The sequence below is a fragment of the Scomber japonicus genome, chromosome 5 (genome assembly GCF_027409825.1).
Source record: "Scomber japonicus isolate fScoJap1 chromosome 5, fScoJap1.pri, whole genome shotgun sequence".
NCBI classification, from domain to species: Eukaryota; Metazoa; Chordata; class Actinopteri; order Scombriformes; family Scombridae; genus Scomber; species Scomber japonicus.
In genome coordinates, this window is record NC_070582.1 from 30,129,790 (window position 1) to 30,144,214 (window position 14,425).

Here is a 14,425-nt window from a genome sequence, read left to right on the forward strand (position 1 = left end):
AAAGCTGCTGAAACGCATAACACAACACGTCAATCACACAGCAGAAAATAAACACAGCATCTTTATAATATTTTCATTTAAAATAATGTGTCACCGCCCTTCATTTAAGGTCTAATTTGAACTCTGATAGGCTGATGATGAGGTGTTTTAAATACCAGACACCAGAAGTTAAGCTGCATCTGTCGCTGACTGCATGACCGACTGGTGTCCCTGAGTATTGGCAACACACACACACACACACACACACACACACACACACACACACACACACACACACACACACACACACACACACACACACACACACACACTGCTTAAAAGGGCAAATGAAAGCTCTGTGATATCAAATTGAATCCATTTTCCTATTTGTTTCTTGTTTAACCTGTCTGCTTTAATCCCCAAATTTCTTGATGATGAACTGTCTGTTGTCTGAGTTCACAACATTGGACAACATCAGATATCCCTCCACCCACGTATCTCCTCAGATCTGTTGTGACATGAATAGAGAGTTCACTAGGTAACGCAGATGAGTAGAGACGGAGCACTAAGAGGCTGAGCCACCAGAATGTCACCTTTTTTGACTTTTTAATCCAGCCGATGATGAAATGTTGCATTGTTTTTAAAATAATGCCAATGACGCCAGCTGTGTGTGTGATTTGAAGGACACACAAATGCTGGTGCAACCGTCTCACTCTGGATCACAAACACTACACACACACACACACACACATACACACACACTTAAGCAGTCCTGTCTGTCTGCTGGCGAGCTCTCGTCAGGGATTAACTCAACACACAACTGCACGTGCACACACACATTCACACACTATCCTCTTTTGTCCAGGCTGGACAGCTTGAAGCACTCAGGGAAACTCATTTACCGAGTTTGCTGTGTGGTTGTAATCCTTTGTTTGCTGTGTTGTTATTTGTTTCTTTGCCGTTCTTTCATTATTTGATTCTGTGTAACAATGTTGCATCATCTTTTACGCTTCCATGCACCTGCAATCACCCAGACACACATATACAAATACTAGTGTACTAGGCAAAAATACTTTTGCCTAGTGCTTTATCTTGTAACTTCCATTCACGGAACTCCTCAACCGCCTCTCTGACTGGCTCGTCAACTGTTTTAGCAAGTTCCCCTACCTTGTTTTCTCCATACAGGATCAATGCACTGCAGTCCTGTAGCCAAAAGTGCTCATCCAGGGGTTTGAGCATCTGGACAAGGTCTGGCATTCGCTGTGTGAGACTGTCAACTATAGATTGGTCAAACTGACTCCAGTTAATCTTGCCCCTGGCCTCAACAAGTTCAACATCTTTAAACGGGCCCAGGGATGTGTGCTGTTTGGCCTTTAGTGTAGATTCCCGCCACTGGCTTTCATGGCTGTTAGTGTGTTGATCGTCTGCTGATGACTGGCATCCACTGAAGATGTGTCTCTTTGCTAAAGTTTCAGTTTCATGTGTCCTCACTTGTTGTTTTGTTTGTTGCAGGGTAGTTATTCCAGGCTGTTTTTTCTTCAGTATTAAAAACTACTATTAAAACTCCTCACCACCCCCCTGATGGTGAATATCTGTCTGATTCAATCTAGCATTATTTGTCAACTGGTGGTAGAGAGAATACAGCATGGAGTTTAAAAAAAATTCAAGGTGGTGTATCAGGCAATGTATAGACTGGATGTTTGGGAAATCCTTGCAGTCACTCCAGTGGTTTTGCTGGTGAACTGAAGCCCCATCTGTGGAAATGCTGATGAGGTGTTTCCCCAAAAACGTATAATCTAATCCCGCTTGATGAAAGCTTTGTTTCAAGCTGTTGTAAATGGATTCTACATCTGTGCCCTGTGTCAGTTCTACTATGTCTAAAAATACATCGTCCACGTCTCCTTTCCCACTGACATCACATCTCACATCTAGAATGAGATAAGCCTGTTCGTGTACTGTGCTTTCATCAACGGTGATACTGATTTTTGAAACTTCTTCCGCATTTGCTGTGGACTATATTTACAGCACACAAGTGATCTGACTTATGTACAGTGCCACTGAGCTCCTAAAGCTCAATGGCACTTTATTTTTTCACCAGAAATAGTTATAACCCTCAACCAAACCAATCAAGGCCCGGTTCTGCTTGAGGTTTCTTCCTGTTAAAGAGAAGTTTTTCCTTGTTGCTGTCACCAGATGCTTGCTCATGGAGGAATGTTGGGCCTCTGACCTGAACCCTTTAACACCTTTTGGAATGTTTCAGTATATTAAAAGAAATGTGCTGTGTCTCAAATCACATCCTTCTGTTAGTACACTAATGTGTAGTACAATGTGTACACTATGTACTTACTTGTGTAGTGTGCAAATTTCATCAAGTTAGTGTTGTCTCAAATACAGCCGTTGCGCGCTTACCGGAAACTACTGTTAGCTAAATAGCGAGCTAGTGTTAGCATTCCCGTTATTGTAAGTGGTACTAAATCATGACAGACTGCTAAATTCGCCCAATAAACCTTCTGATGGCTTATATTTGCCAACAGTATAGTGATGCTTAGTGCAACTATGTTCACCATAGTTACAACGTCCTTGGCCACCATTTCTAATTTGAAAAGATGGTGACCATTGAAGGCGAGAAGTGCCCATAGTTACACACTTTTTTTTACATTTTGAGTCCACCATCTAGGTACTCATAGTACACTGCATGTTTCCATACTCCTCAGTGTGAACGCACTCATGCACTCAAAATATTAAGATGTATGAGATTTTAGACACAGCAATGGACTGTTTTTGATCATTAGATCCTTCAAATTAATCCTTAAAATGTCTTAAAGACTTACTGCTTTGAAAGTATGCAGACACCATATGTTCAATGTGTTGTTGACAACATTCATAAAATTCATATTAAAACCCTTTATTGCACCCCAAACATAAAAGCACACATATTATGCATTATTGTTAAGTGCACATAGAGCCATAGGTTCTTGCACATTAATGCACTCATACATATACTATGAATGCGTATACAGAACACACGCTGCTAGCTAAGTTATATTACCTCTTGTGGGCATAGACACATACACTGTGTTTCCCCTGAAGCATGTGTTTTCAGGTCTGGTTATATAAACTGCAGTGTTTTTGGTAGAAAGATGTGAGCAGCTGCTGCTAACTGGCCTCATACCACTCCACACTGTTTTTGCCAAACACAGCACCAGGGGGTCTAACTCTTAGGCACACACACACACGTGCACGCACACACACACACACATACACACACAAAAATACTCTAACAAGGTTGCATAACCTAAACATATTGCTCTCTCATCCTGTCTCTTTATCTCTGTTTGTCTCTATTTATCTTCCAGAGACATACACAAACACACACGGGCACTTTCTCACACACACACACACACACACACACACACACACACACACACACAGAGAAAGTGTCCCCAGTAGGATTTATAAGTAAGGCTATAGGCTTACTACAGCCCCTACATCTAAGTAAGTCTATGGCCTTACCTCGATGAGATCAATGTGTGGATGACTAATAAAATCACAACAACTGATTAGTCTACATCTAAGTAAGGCTATAGCCTTACCTCAGTCCTTACATCTAAGTAAGGCTATAGCCTTACTACAGCCCCTACATCTAAGTAAGGCTATAGCCATACCTTGATGAGATCAATGTGTGGATGATACAGATGCTGAAAAACTAGTCCATGCATTTGTTACTTCTGGGCTGGACTATTGCAATTCACTATTATCAGGCTGTCCTAACAAGTCTCTAAAGACTCTTCAGCTGGTCCAGAATGCAGCTGCACATGTTCTGACAAAAACTAGAAAGAGAGATCATGTTACTCCCATTTTGGCTTCCCATAAAATTTAGAATAGAATTTAAAATCCTTCTCCTCACCTTCAAAGCTCTTAATGGTCAGGCTCCATCATATCTCGAAGAGCTGATAGTACCTTATGTACCTACCAGAACACTGCACTCCCAGCATGCAGGCTCACTTGTGGTTCCTAGTATCTCTAAAAGTAGAATGGGAGGCAGAGCCTTCAGCTATCAAGCTCCTCTGCTGTGGAACCATCTTCCAGATTTGGTCCGGGGGACAGACACCCTCCCTACATTTAAGAGTAGGCTTAAAACTTCCTTTTTGATAAAGCTTATAGTTAGGGCTCTTAGAGCTCTTAGCTTATGCTGCTATAGGCTTAGACTGCCAGGGGACTTCCATGATGCACTGAGCTCCTCTCTCCTCCTCCCTCTCTCTCTCTCTCTCTATCCATCTATCTATATCCATTAACATTCATGTACTATTAATGCATTCAATAACCTAAACTTCTTCCCCGGAGTTGTCTGTGCTTTCTCGTCTCACAGGTAATCTGGGTCTGTAGACGTCCGGATGACAGATTCCAGTCCCGGACCTTCTAGCTTCATTGTTGATTTTCATTGTGCTTCTCTCTCCTATCCTCCCTCTCTCTCCTCTCTACCCCGACTGGTCGAGGCAGATGGCCGCCCACTCTCAATCTGGTTCTGCCCGAGGTTTCTTCCTGTTAAAAGGGAGTTTTTTCTTGCCACTGTTGCCACTGTTGCACATGTGGGAATGTTGTGTCTCTTTAAAATTAAAACATGAAGAGTTTGGATGAAACTACAAACTCTTTAAATCTGCCTTTCAGGGCGTTTGAAAGTCTATTATGGACTTTGGGTGAATTATTACACTAGCACCTGTTATTTTTACTTTCTTTTCCTTTTAAAGCTCATGGTCTTTGACCTTTGCAGCAGTAATCTAAGTGCAGTGTGGCACCATATGCAATAAAGTATCACATTCAACACTTGACAAAAAAAGGAGGAACTGTTTTTGGTGAGTGTGAATGTCCCTCCTTTCCAGACTAAATGTTAAAACATCTCCAACTGCATTTTCAGTGCAGAACGTAAGGAACGTAATATACCAGTTACTATCCCGCACACTGTCCAGTGAAAATGTTGAAAGATACACAGTTTATTTAAGTAATTGTGACTGCTGAAGCCTCATATTAGCTTCAGCTGAACTTAAGAATACATTTTGCACAAATCAAGGACTGTAGATTGACTCTTACATTGAAATTGCATTTGGACAGAATTTTCTCATAGCTGATATGGAGACAGACTTAAAAAAATGTGAACTCATACTTTAAATTAGCTTGGCATAGAGATTTAACCCAGGGGGAAGCAGTTAGTACTGTACAAGCACAGGGAGGTTAAACCCGTGGGGAGAAGTTGTGGCGTAAGCTGAAAGAGGCTTATTTCACTTAATCAAGACCGGCGGTGAGTCTGTGTCCGCTGGGAAAAGGGACGTTCTGTCTGCTTATGGCCTCAGAGACCTAGGCACAGATTTACAGACTGTGTACACATGGCGATATTTTACTCTCAATTAACCACCACTGAAGTACGCATTCTGTGTGTATTTTCATTTTATTGTATCCTATTTTTATTATTATTGTGAAGAGGTTTTATCTTCCATTTTATGTTCTTTTTTTATTTTTTCATGACTTTATGTTCATTTTGTGTCTTTTTTCATGTGAGGCACTTGGTGTCATTTCAATCATTGTAAAGCACTGTGATATTTTCCTGTATGAAAGGTGCCATTATTAAAGAGAAAAATACATTTACCAGCTTGTCCGAATGTTGAACTATTCCTTTAAAACACACATCTGTGTGCAAAAATGTGCTTGTGTTAACATTACTAGAGTTTGTCTTCATGATATTAGAGTACTTGTCGCCTGAGGAGACTGATAAGAGCAAAAGAGCAGTGATGGGAGCAGACAGAACGAGAAAGCGGAGAGAAGGACGAGACGATTGATATCAAATGAACTTGACTGTGTAACTGGATCACAATCTGCCACTGAAGACGCAGGAGAAAGTTGGTGTCAGCTGCCACCATGGATCACTCAAACATCCATACATATACGTCGATCCAAAATGGATGAACTCAAGAGCCACTGATGAATATTACAACTGATGAATAAGATGCTTAAACAAGCAGTCAGTGTAGGAATGAAACAGGCAGTATCAGATGACAGCAGGTATATTGAGTGACACATTTACATGCGACAGAGATCAGCAGGCTGACAGTTGACTGAGCTGTCAGACAGTCCCTCGGGAAATGTGCTTCCTGCACATGATGATGATGATGATGTGAAAGTTTGCTATAGCTTCTACTGGATATAGTCTCTCAGGTATTCAATTTGATGCTGCTGCAGCCACGGACAACACATCACATCAGACGATATTATATTTGATTATCTTGGGTCCCTGTAGGCCTGTCACAATAATTACGTTATCGACTTATCATACAATAACGTAATTATCAACATCATCATGTCTATATATGGACTTATCATATGATACATGGACATGACCTTGATCATTTTTTTTACCTCAATATTGCCACACTTCATATTAACAGCTAGTAAGTAGCAAGTAGTGTCCTCCATTCCTCACTGTGTACGTCCTGAGAGGAGACTGCAGAAGCAATTAAGTTTCCTGTATTTTCAAATGACTCCGCTTTCAGTGGTTACATGCCAACTGACCCTTGCAATTTATGTTATGTATGTTCATTTATGTTATGTTTTAACTAGTAGTTCTGCTTTCAGTGATTGCAGTTACACTGACACTTCAACTGCTTACAGCTTTTACACAAATTTCTGCCATGTTCACATTGATGATTTAAGCTCATTTCAACACTTTCACTTCAACTTCTCTCAGAGCTCCCACATAAATTGGCACTTTAACTTCTTTCATTAACTCTATTTCAACTGCCTCTTTAGCTTCAACTTCTTTTAGTATTTCAGCTTTTTAAAACGTTCCAACTGCAATTTTTTTTAACAAGCACATGTTCATTTACTTCAGAAATCTGCTTTTATGGTTCTTATTGCATCTTCCAGGGAGCAGATGTGTTAAACTCTGTGTAGATTCGTGACTAAAACTGTGTGCGTGCACAAAGCCAGAAACATGCATACACATTTTTTTTCATTAGATTTATAAAGCTGTGAGTACACATGGTTGTGTTTTATAAATCTCAGTCACTGAGAAACTGGGCACAAGCCCCATTTTTTACTTCCGCTGTTATTCTCAAATGTATGAAGACACACCCTGAACCAGCTGTTTTTTATATCAGTTCGCTGCCTGCTCCAGCAGTCTGTACACCTGTCACTGAAACAAACCGGAAAGAAGAAGTGCAGTTTCACAGATTGTGTTGCACCAGCGAGGTTCTCTAACAAAAGAACAGCTGTCATTACATATGACTGTGTGGCTTTTTATACCGTACATATCATTTATTCATCACATGGACCTGTAAAGCATCATCAGCAATAAGATCCCAGATATATTATCAATGATCAATATCGAAACAGACCTTATAAGCAATCACAACTAAAACATACAGCGTACATTTAATCTCTACCTCATCACATCACTTTGGGAGAAACATGTGTCTGCCTGGTGTGAAGAATGCATGAGTTGTGCTCATTGTCTCTGCACAGTCTTTGTTTATATATACCAGTTTATGTGTGGGGAATGGTGTATGCATGGTTTTTGTGAGTACGTGTCATTTATGTATCTGGCCCCAGGACTTTACTCATCCTCCTGTTTTCCAGGAATTCCCCCCGACGCTCGTAATGCTTGGAGCCTGTTTGGTAAACATTTTCTGCAGTTACAAGAGCATTTCCCCAGTGGCAGGCTTATTCTGTAGACGCAGGCTATGTAATGCTATATATGCCAGATGTGGTTCAGAACAACAGTGTGTGGCATTATTGTCAGAGAGATGCACCGCTGAACGAGAAAAACTTCATTAGGTTGTCTGGAGTTGTCAAACTAAAGAGCTAATAGTTGAAATATGTTTGATATGTGAGTGATGCAGTCAGTAAGAGAAATGATTCATCACTGGGGAGAATCATGTGTCCCTTCACATCATGAGTGTGTACATCTGACTTAACAGTTAACAAAAATGTGTAGGGCCTACTGTGAAATATACAGACAGCTAGAGATGCCCAGATTCACTTTTAGTTTTGGTTTCATTTGCCCCACTTTTAGATCTGAGCAGGGCCCAAGATTTTTGAAACACTGAGGTAACTGAATGGTTACCATGCATGCCACATATATCACTGGCCTTCTGTTTCCTGTTGGCGTCTTTGACAATAACTGACCAATAAAGTCAATAAAGTGCCAAAAACAAAACAAACAAAAAGTATAATTCTTAACACAAAGGTCTAAATCTTGTTTTTAAATCATTTTGACATTTCCAGGATTAAAATACTGGTATCAAATGTCTGAGTTCTTTCACACGGCCGGGTATCAAAACTCAAAATATGTCCAGAACATCCTGTACCGAAAAGTATCCATTACTGAAAGCTGTTATTATATATGCTTGGTCAGATATTTTGGATAATTTACTCATCCTTTAAATCAGGAATCGTTTTTTTTCTAACTTAAACTACATATTTACACTCTTGACATATTTTGCTACATGAAAAAAATCTTAAATCTTAGGTCTTTAATCATTTGTTTATTTGCTGGTCTAAATACACTGCAATCCGCCTTTGAAATAACCATTTATAGAGGTTGAGCTTTACTCTGAATAATCCAGACTTTGCTCTATCTTCAATAGAAAGTAGTCAGCCCAAAACTTTCCACAGCAAGGAGATGTGAGTTCCTGAAAATTGACGCTGGTGTTGAATATTTTAAATGTAATTTATCATTGCTGTTAGTACCATCATTTAGATTCACCTCCATTCATTTAGGTGGATGCAGAAAACTCAAAGACAGATATCTCAAAACACAAACTACCTGCATAGTTAGACACTAGTGCAAGTAAGTGAGAAAATATGTTCTTTGTAACTTGGGTGAACTGAGCCTTTAAGACCTTAGGAACATGTGAAGGTGTGTGTTACTAAATGGTAATGTGAGCTGTGGAGCTTTGCTCTGTACATCCTGTTTCATCCTGTCATAATTAATGCAGAAGTTTATGCATGAATGATCAGGAAGCAGCAATTAAACACAACTATGCATGACGAGTATGACAGAAGAGACAATAAGCACACATGCGAAAACACACTCACGTTCACACACGCACACACATGCACACCTTTTACAGTCAAGCGGCCCACAGGTATGCAAACTATCCATCCAGAAGCCGTACACGAAACCCCAAACCTGTGAGAGGAGATGATGTTTTAGCCGAAGGGGGGATGCCGACTCTTAACCAAGGTGTAAAAACACTGAGCTGCTCACACATAAAAATGCTCTCACATATCCGTCATTCATGCTGAAATAAAGTCACACTACAAGCCCAATAGGTTTTGCTGTTTATTTCAACACTAACAGTCATGTGTGATAATGTGCTGACTGGCGTTACGATGCAGCCACAGTGCATCTGAGTGAACATCAAGCCTCAGAGTTGCTGATCTAGAGCCATCTATCAAGAGAAAGCTTTCTAAATGTCACGGACCCAGTAGTCCCTGAACTGTCCCTGATCATGTGATGTAAATTAGCTACACACAGGTCATTTTGGTATTTGGTTACAGTTAACAGCTAAGTCCACAGAAACAGTATCATCAGTCTCTTCTAGGTGTTACAAAGTTATAACTTCTCACAATTTTAGTTAGACAAAGTCAAACATGGAAGATTTGACGTCACAACAGCTTGACAAAAATACAGAGTGAGGACCATCTGGAAATAGTGTGTTCTACTAGCTCGTTTTAGTTCCTGTTGCTTATTGTCTATGCAGTTGCCTGGATGAGTGTGTCGGGGAGCATAGCTAATACTGTTTTGAAGCAACTTTTTCTAGGATGTGAAAAGTGAACACAGGATTAAAATACTTCCTGTTAACGTCACGGGACTGTGGGATTGCTGAATGGGGCTGTTTCTCTTAAAAGCATCTTCAAATCTAATGTTACAGGTGTTTGTAGAAACAGAAAAGTACAGACTTGGCTACATTTATGCTGGAAATGAGACTTACTGCATTATAAAGTCAATTATGTATGGAAAGCCAAGGATGCCAAAAACACATGATGGTAAATTCCATGTTTCTTCTCTTCATAGGATGTTGGTAGACGTTTGTTGTTTAGACATGAACCTTATAATCTGAACTATTGACTTCCACTCTGTAGTTACCTAATGTGTGGTCTCATGTTTGTTTTCCTGGTGTGACTTGTTATTACTTGTTGCATCTGAGCATTTGAGGAAATAATTCGTTAGCTTGAGCTGTCATATAAACACAGTTTTTCTTGTCTTTCCACTTTGATTTGGATGAGTAAGAAGATTTTGAGGGAAACAAGTCAACAGCCAGAACAAAGATAAAATCACACAATTAAAAGGGTCATGCTGACAATTTTACAAATGAAGTTCATATTTATTCTTCATGTGAAGTATTACTCAGCCTGTGAAAGCAGTTGTATTATGTCTTCTGGAGGGAGAGTAAAAATAACCCAGATGATGTCATCAGGGTTATCTCATGTTAATCTTAACCTCTGGTTTGAGATTTAATATCTTTAAAAGAAAGCAAGCGTTACAAGCTGCAGGTGTGGGGTTTGAAAGAGGTGGGCATTTAGAAGGCAGGGGGGTTCAATTAAAAAACCTACCCAGTTGCTTTATGGGAAATGTAGGATGTAGTGTTTTTAAATTTTGATCCATACTTGGGACTAAAAGTCCAATTTAAAACATGTTTTTTTACCCTCTCTTTAGTCTCTTGATTCCCCTAATTTTACTAAAAGTACCCCTTTAAACAAGTGCCAAAAATTGTGTTGTTTTGTCTCTGCCCTGATTTTTCTACAGCTGCTTCATCATGAAGATACCAAGCTTTAAACCAGTGATTCCCAATTTAGGAGGATTTTTTTTGTTGCACTCATAATTCATTCTTTCTTGATAGTTTTAAGTATTCAAAACAAACAATCAGAGCAAGAAGAAAGTCATTCTTTGCTTGTTTGTAATGCTCATGGCTCTAGAAAAATGTAACTTTTAATGAGTCTGATGGGTTGTATTATTTTAAAGGGTCACAAGCCCAATATGTTGGGAACCATAGCTTTAAACAACCATGACACTGTCACAAAAGAGCTGCGATAACAAAAAGAACCAGGAAACAAGTGTTTCATGTTCAAATCCAACCTATGGAGTACAGGACAAAGTACAACAGCTGGTCATCTATCCAGCTCTAAAACTGGATTAAATAAATATAATTTGTTTGTGCTTAAGAGACAGACATTACATTTATACTGAGGACAATATCAACTCTGCTTAGCAGGCAGGACCAGGATCAGTGTTTCTACTCCAATTCACAAAGTCTCCATTTCTCTTTTTTAACAATTGATTAAATTCAGACCACTGAGCAGTGCTGAATATCAGTTTTAAATGTATTTTGTACAAAAATCCAATCTCACTTTGAATAGGATGAAGCAAACTGATCCAACCTTTATTATGTATTTGTTTGAGCTTTAATAGCATGTTTGAAGCTGACCTGTCTATCAGTATAGTGATGGATAGCAGACTGTACTTTGCTGTGCATTAAGGTACACTTGATTTTGACCTTTTAAAGGAAACCTGTCTGTTTATGGCCATTAGAGTGCCTTGGAAACAACACTTATCCTTACCTTGCATACAGCAGAAATCTGACTGTCTCCTGACAAAAGCAAGCTGTTATTAACTCTTTGAAGACTACAGATTATAAGTGGCTTATATTAATACTCTTCTAGGCTTTTTCTCCTACTAAGTGGTACTTTGTTGACTCACCTCGTGGAGGTAAAAAGTCTGGGTCAGCTATGGAGCAGCATGGCCTATCAAACCTCTAAGCATGCTGTCCCTTCTAGCTTATTGTGCAACGACTACATACAGGAATTATTGCTATAGAATTACAGTTTCTGTACTGAGGTGCATTTGGGTCGGGAGGAACATCTCCCAGTATTGCCAACACTGATTTCTCTGACCCTGAGTCTGTGGCTTTGAATTGCATAAAAGTCCAACATGCACAGTGAGTCTGTCTATACAAGCGACTCACACACAGGCGGGTTATCAGAGTCCTGGCTGTGCATGGAGCTCAGGCCCGTGTCCGAGTCCTCATCGTTTGTGTTGCAGGTCTTTGACAAACCTCGGGCCTTCTCCACCCAGACGCTGCTCTTCTCTGCTGATGCTGACACAGCCTCAGTGTCAGCACTCACTGCACCCAGCTCTCCCTTACTATCATCAGTCAGTGTGTTGCTCTCCTGCTCTATCTCCATGGTTTCCACTTTGGCCAGTAGATCCAGCAGTTCACTCTCCTTGGTCTCCCAGAGTGCCAGACTCAGGTCCAAGTCCCCCCTGATGGCGTCCAGGTCTGTCTTCAGCCTCAGACCGATGTACAGACTGGTGTCCAGCTGCGTTTTGATCCTCTCCTCCTCCAGCACGAGCTCGTTCTCTGACAGACTCTCCACATCTGGCTCCACCTCTGGAGCAGCAGACGCGGCCAGGCACGTGTCCTCCGCTACGCTGTCTGTGTCCTTGGATGCTTCTGCTCCTTTCTCTTCGCGCCTCCGCTTCATCCACCTCTGGTTGAGCTCCTCCTGGATCTCTCCCGTGATGCTCTCCACAAGGGCCTCGCGCTCCATCAACTCCTCCTGCAGCCGGACCACCTCCTCACACCTGCGCGCGTACTCCTCGAACTGCGCGAGGGCCTCCGCTGTGCAACGTGCGTCCTGCCGGTCCCCTTTGGCGTCCGTGGAGTCCACCACATATGAATCCACCATGTATGTGTCCTGCACATAGTTCACCCCGTGTCTCTTGATGCGGTCGAAGTGCACTTTAGCCTCGTACCTCTCGATCTCCCGGTCCAGCTCCTTGATCCTCTGGATCTGCTGCCGGATCGTGTGATCCTGAGAGATCACCAGGTGGACCAGAGTCTCCATCTTCTCCACAGAGCTCTTATCTTTACAAACAGTCTGTTCTTTCTTTTTGTTCATCTTATCCAACTTCCTGAAGGCTTTCCTGACTATGCGCCTCTGTTTTTCTTGGGACAGGTTGGCAGCAGCGGCCGCGGCGGTCCAGCAGGTCTTTGCGGTGCCCTTGAGGAGCCCCCCACCCGGACCACCACTCTCCCGGCTCTGGACCACCTTGGCCTCGGCGCTGCGTGGACCGTTGTTGGGCAGCGAAGCCTCATTCTTCACCAGGACGAAGCGGACGTTCTCCTGCTCGTCTCCCCATGCGCTCCAGAGCCGGAGGATTTTGGTCTTGTTGGGTAGAATCCTCTCGAAGCCCCTCCATTTCTCCACCACGCAGTAGGACTGAGGGGAGCCGGACAGCATCGCAGCAGAGGCTCCCTGCCGCAGGTTCTGGTCCTCCAGCAGGACTTTGACGACATCGGCGCAGGTAGTGCGCTTCGTCAGCCCGGAGACAAGCTTCTCCTCCCGGCAAACCCACACAGAGACCTTCCCTTCCTCTGGCTCCATCTCCGGCTCAACTCTGACAAAGTTGCTTCAGTGACTCTTCTTTGTGTTAGTCTGAGACAGTTCAGGAGGTGAAGAAAATTAATCTTTACAGGTCTGACTCCATTTGTAGTGAGAAATGTCAAAATTTGAAATCAATTGAAGAAAAACAAACAAATCCAAAACATAATGTCTGCGCTCCGGTCGCTGCTCATCACCTCCCCACTTTAAATGCGTTCACAGGTCCCAACATGTAACCTTGTCAACCAGTGAAGGACTGTCACAGCTGTCTTTAAACAAATTACATCCATTCATATTTTTCCAGTGCTCGCTTTCCAGACGGACTGCCGTCTTCTCTTGCCGGGACGTCATCCCTCTCTCCCCGGCAGAATGATCTCAGGACTGCACCGGAGAGGAGGAGAGGTGCGTCCTTGTGCCAGGACAGACTGCTCTGCTGTGTGTGGGACAAAACAGGAGGGTGCTGTAACGGCTGGGGCACGCCTCTCTCTCTCTCTCTCTCTCTCTCTCTCTCTCTCTCTCTCTCTCTCTCTCTCTCTCTCTCTCTGCTCACACACAGAAAACTGCAACAACAAACATAGAGTAGGCTTTGGTGAGTTTGAGGACCAGGTCAACTGCGTAATTTTAGAGACTTTTTAGTTTTGCAAACTTCAAGACTCCAAATCTACCAGTTTCTAATTGTAATCTTTGCTATTGGCACACATGACATTTTTTTAGATGGCATGATCCTTTTCTGCCTGGTGTTCTATCAAGGTTAAAGGTCAAGATCAATAAAACGTGTGATTGTGACAGTATAGGTATGTCAGTCAAATATATGTTTTAAAGTACTTGTATGCTTCTTCATACTTCACTATATTTAATGGGTATTTAATGTATCTGACATGTTTAGACAGTAACTCTGGATATTAATGATTTTTCACCCAGATATTAGGATGAATTTATAAAATACAGATATTTATAGATATAAACTAATCAACACTGTATGAAGAAATTAAGAGCTGGTCTGAATGAC

General features: G+C 41.6%; 1 protein-coding gene across 1 annotated transcript; it reads right to left on the bottom strand.

The window, feature by feature from the left end:
* Window positions 1-10,809: 10,809 nt before the first annotated feature.
* Window positions 10,810-13,820, bottom strand: LOC128358331 (ras association domain-containing protein 10-like). The gene has a single exon (XM_053318570.1). It carries the CDS (start codon window positions 13,417-13,419, stop codon window positions 11,980-11,982), a length of 1,440 nt encoding a protein of 479 aa, XP_053174545.1. The 5' UTR covers window positions 13,420-13,820; the 3' UTR covers window positions 10,810-11,979.
* Window positions 13,821-14,425: the final 605 nt, after the last annotated feature.

What these genes read in the sequence shown, in the direction of transcription:
- LOC128358331 (XM_053318570.1), bottom strand. Translation starts at nt 13,419, where the DNA reads ATGGAGCCAGAGGAAGGGAAGGTCTCTGTGTGGGTTTGCCGGGAGGAG.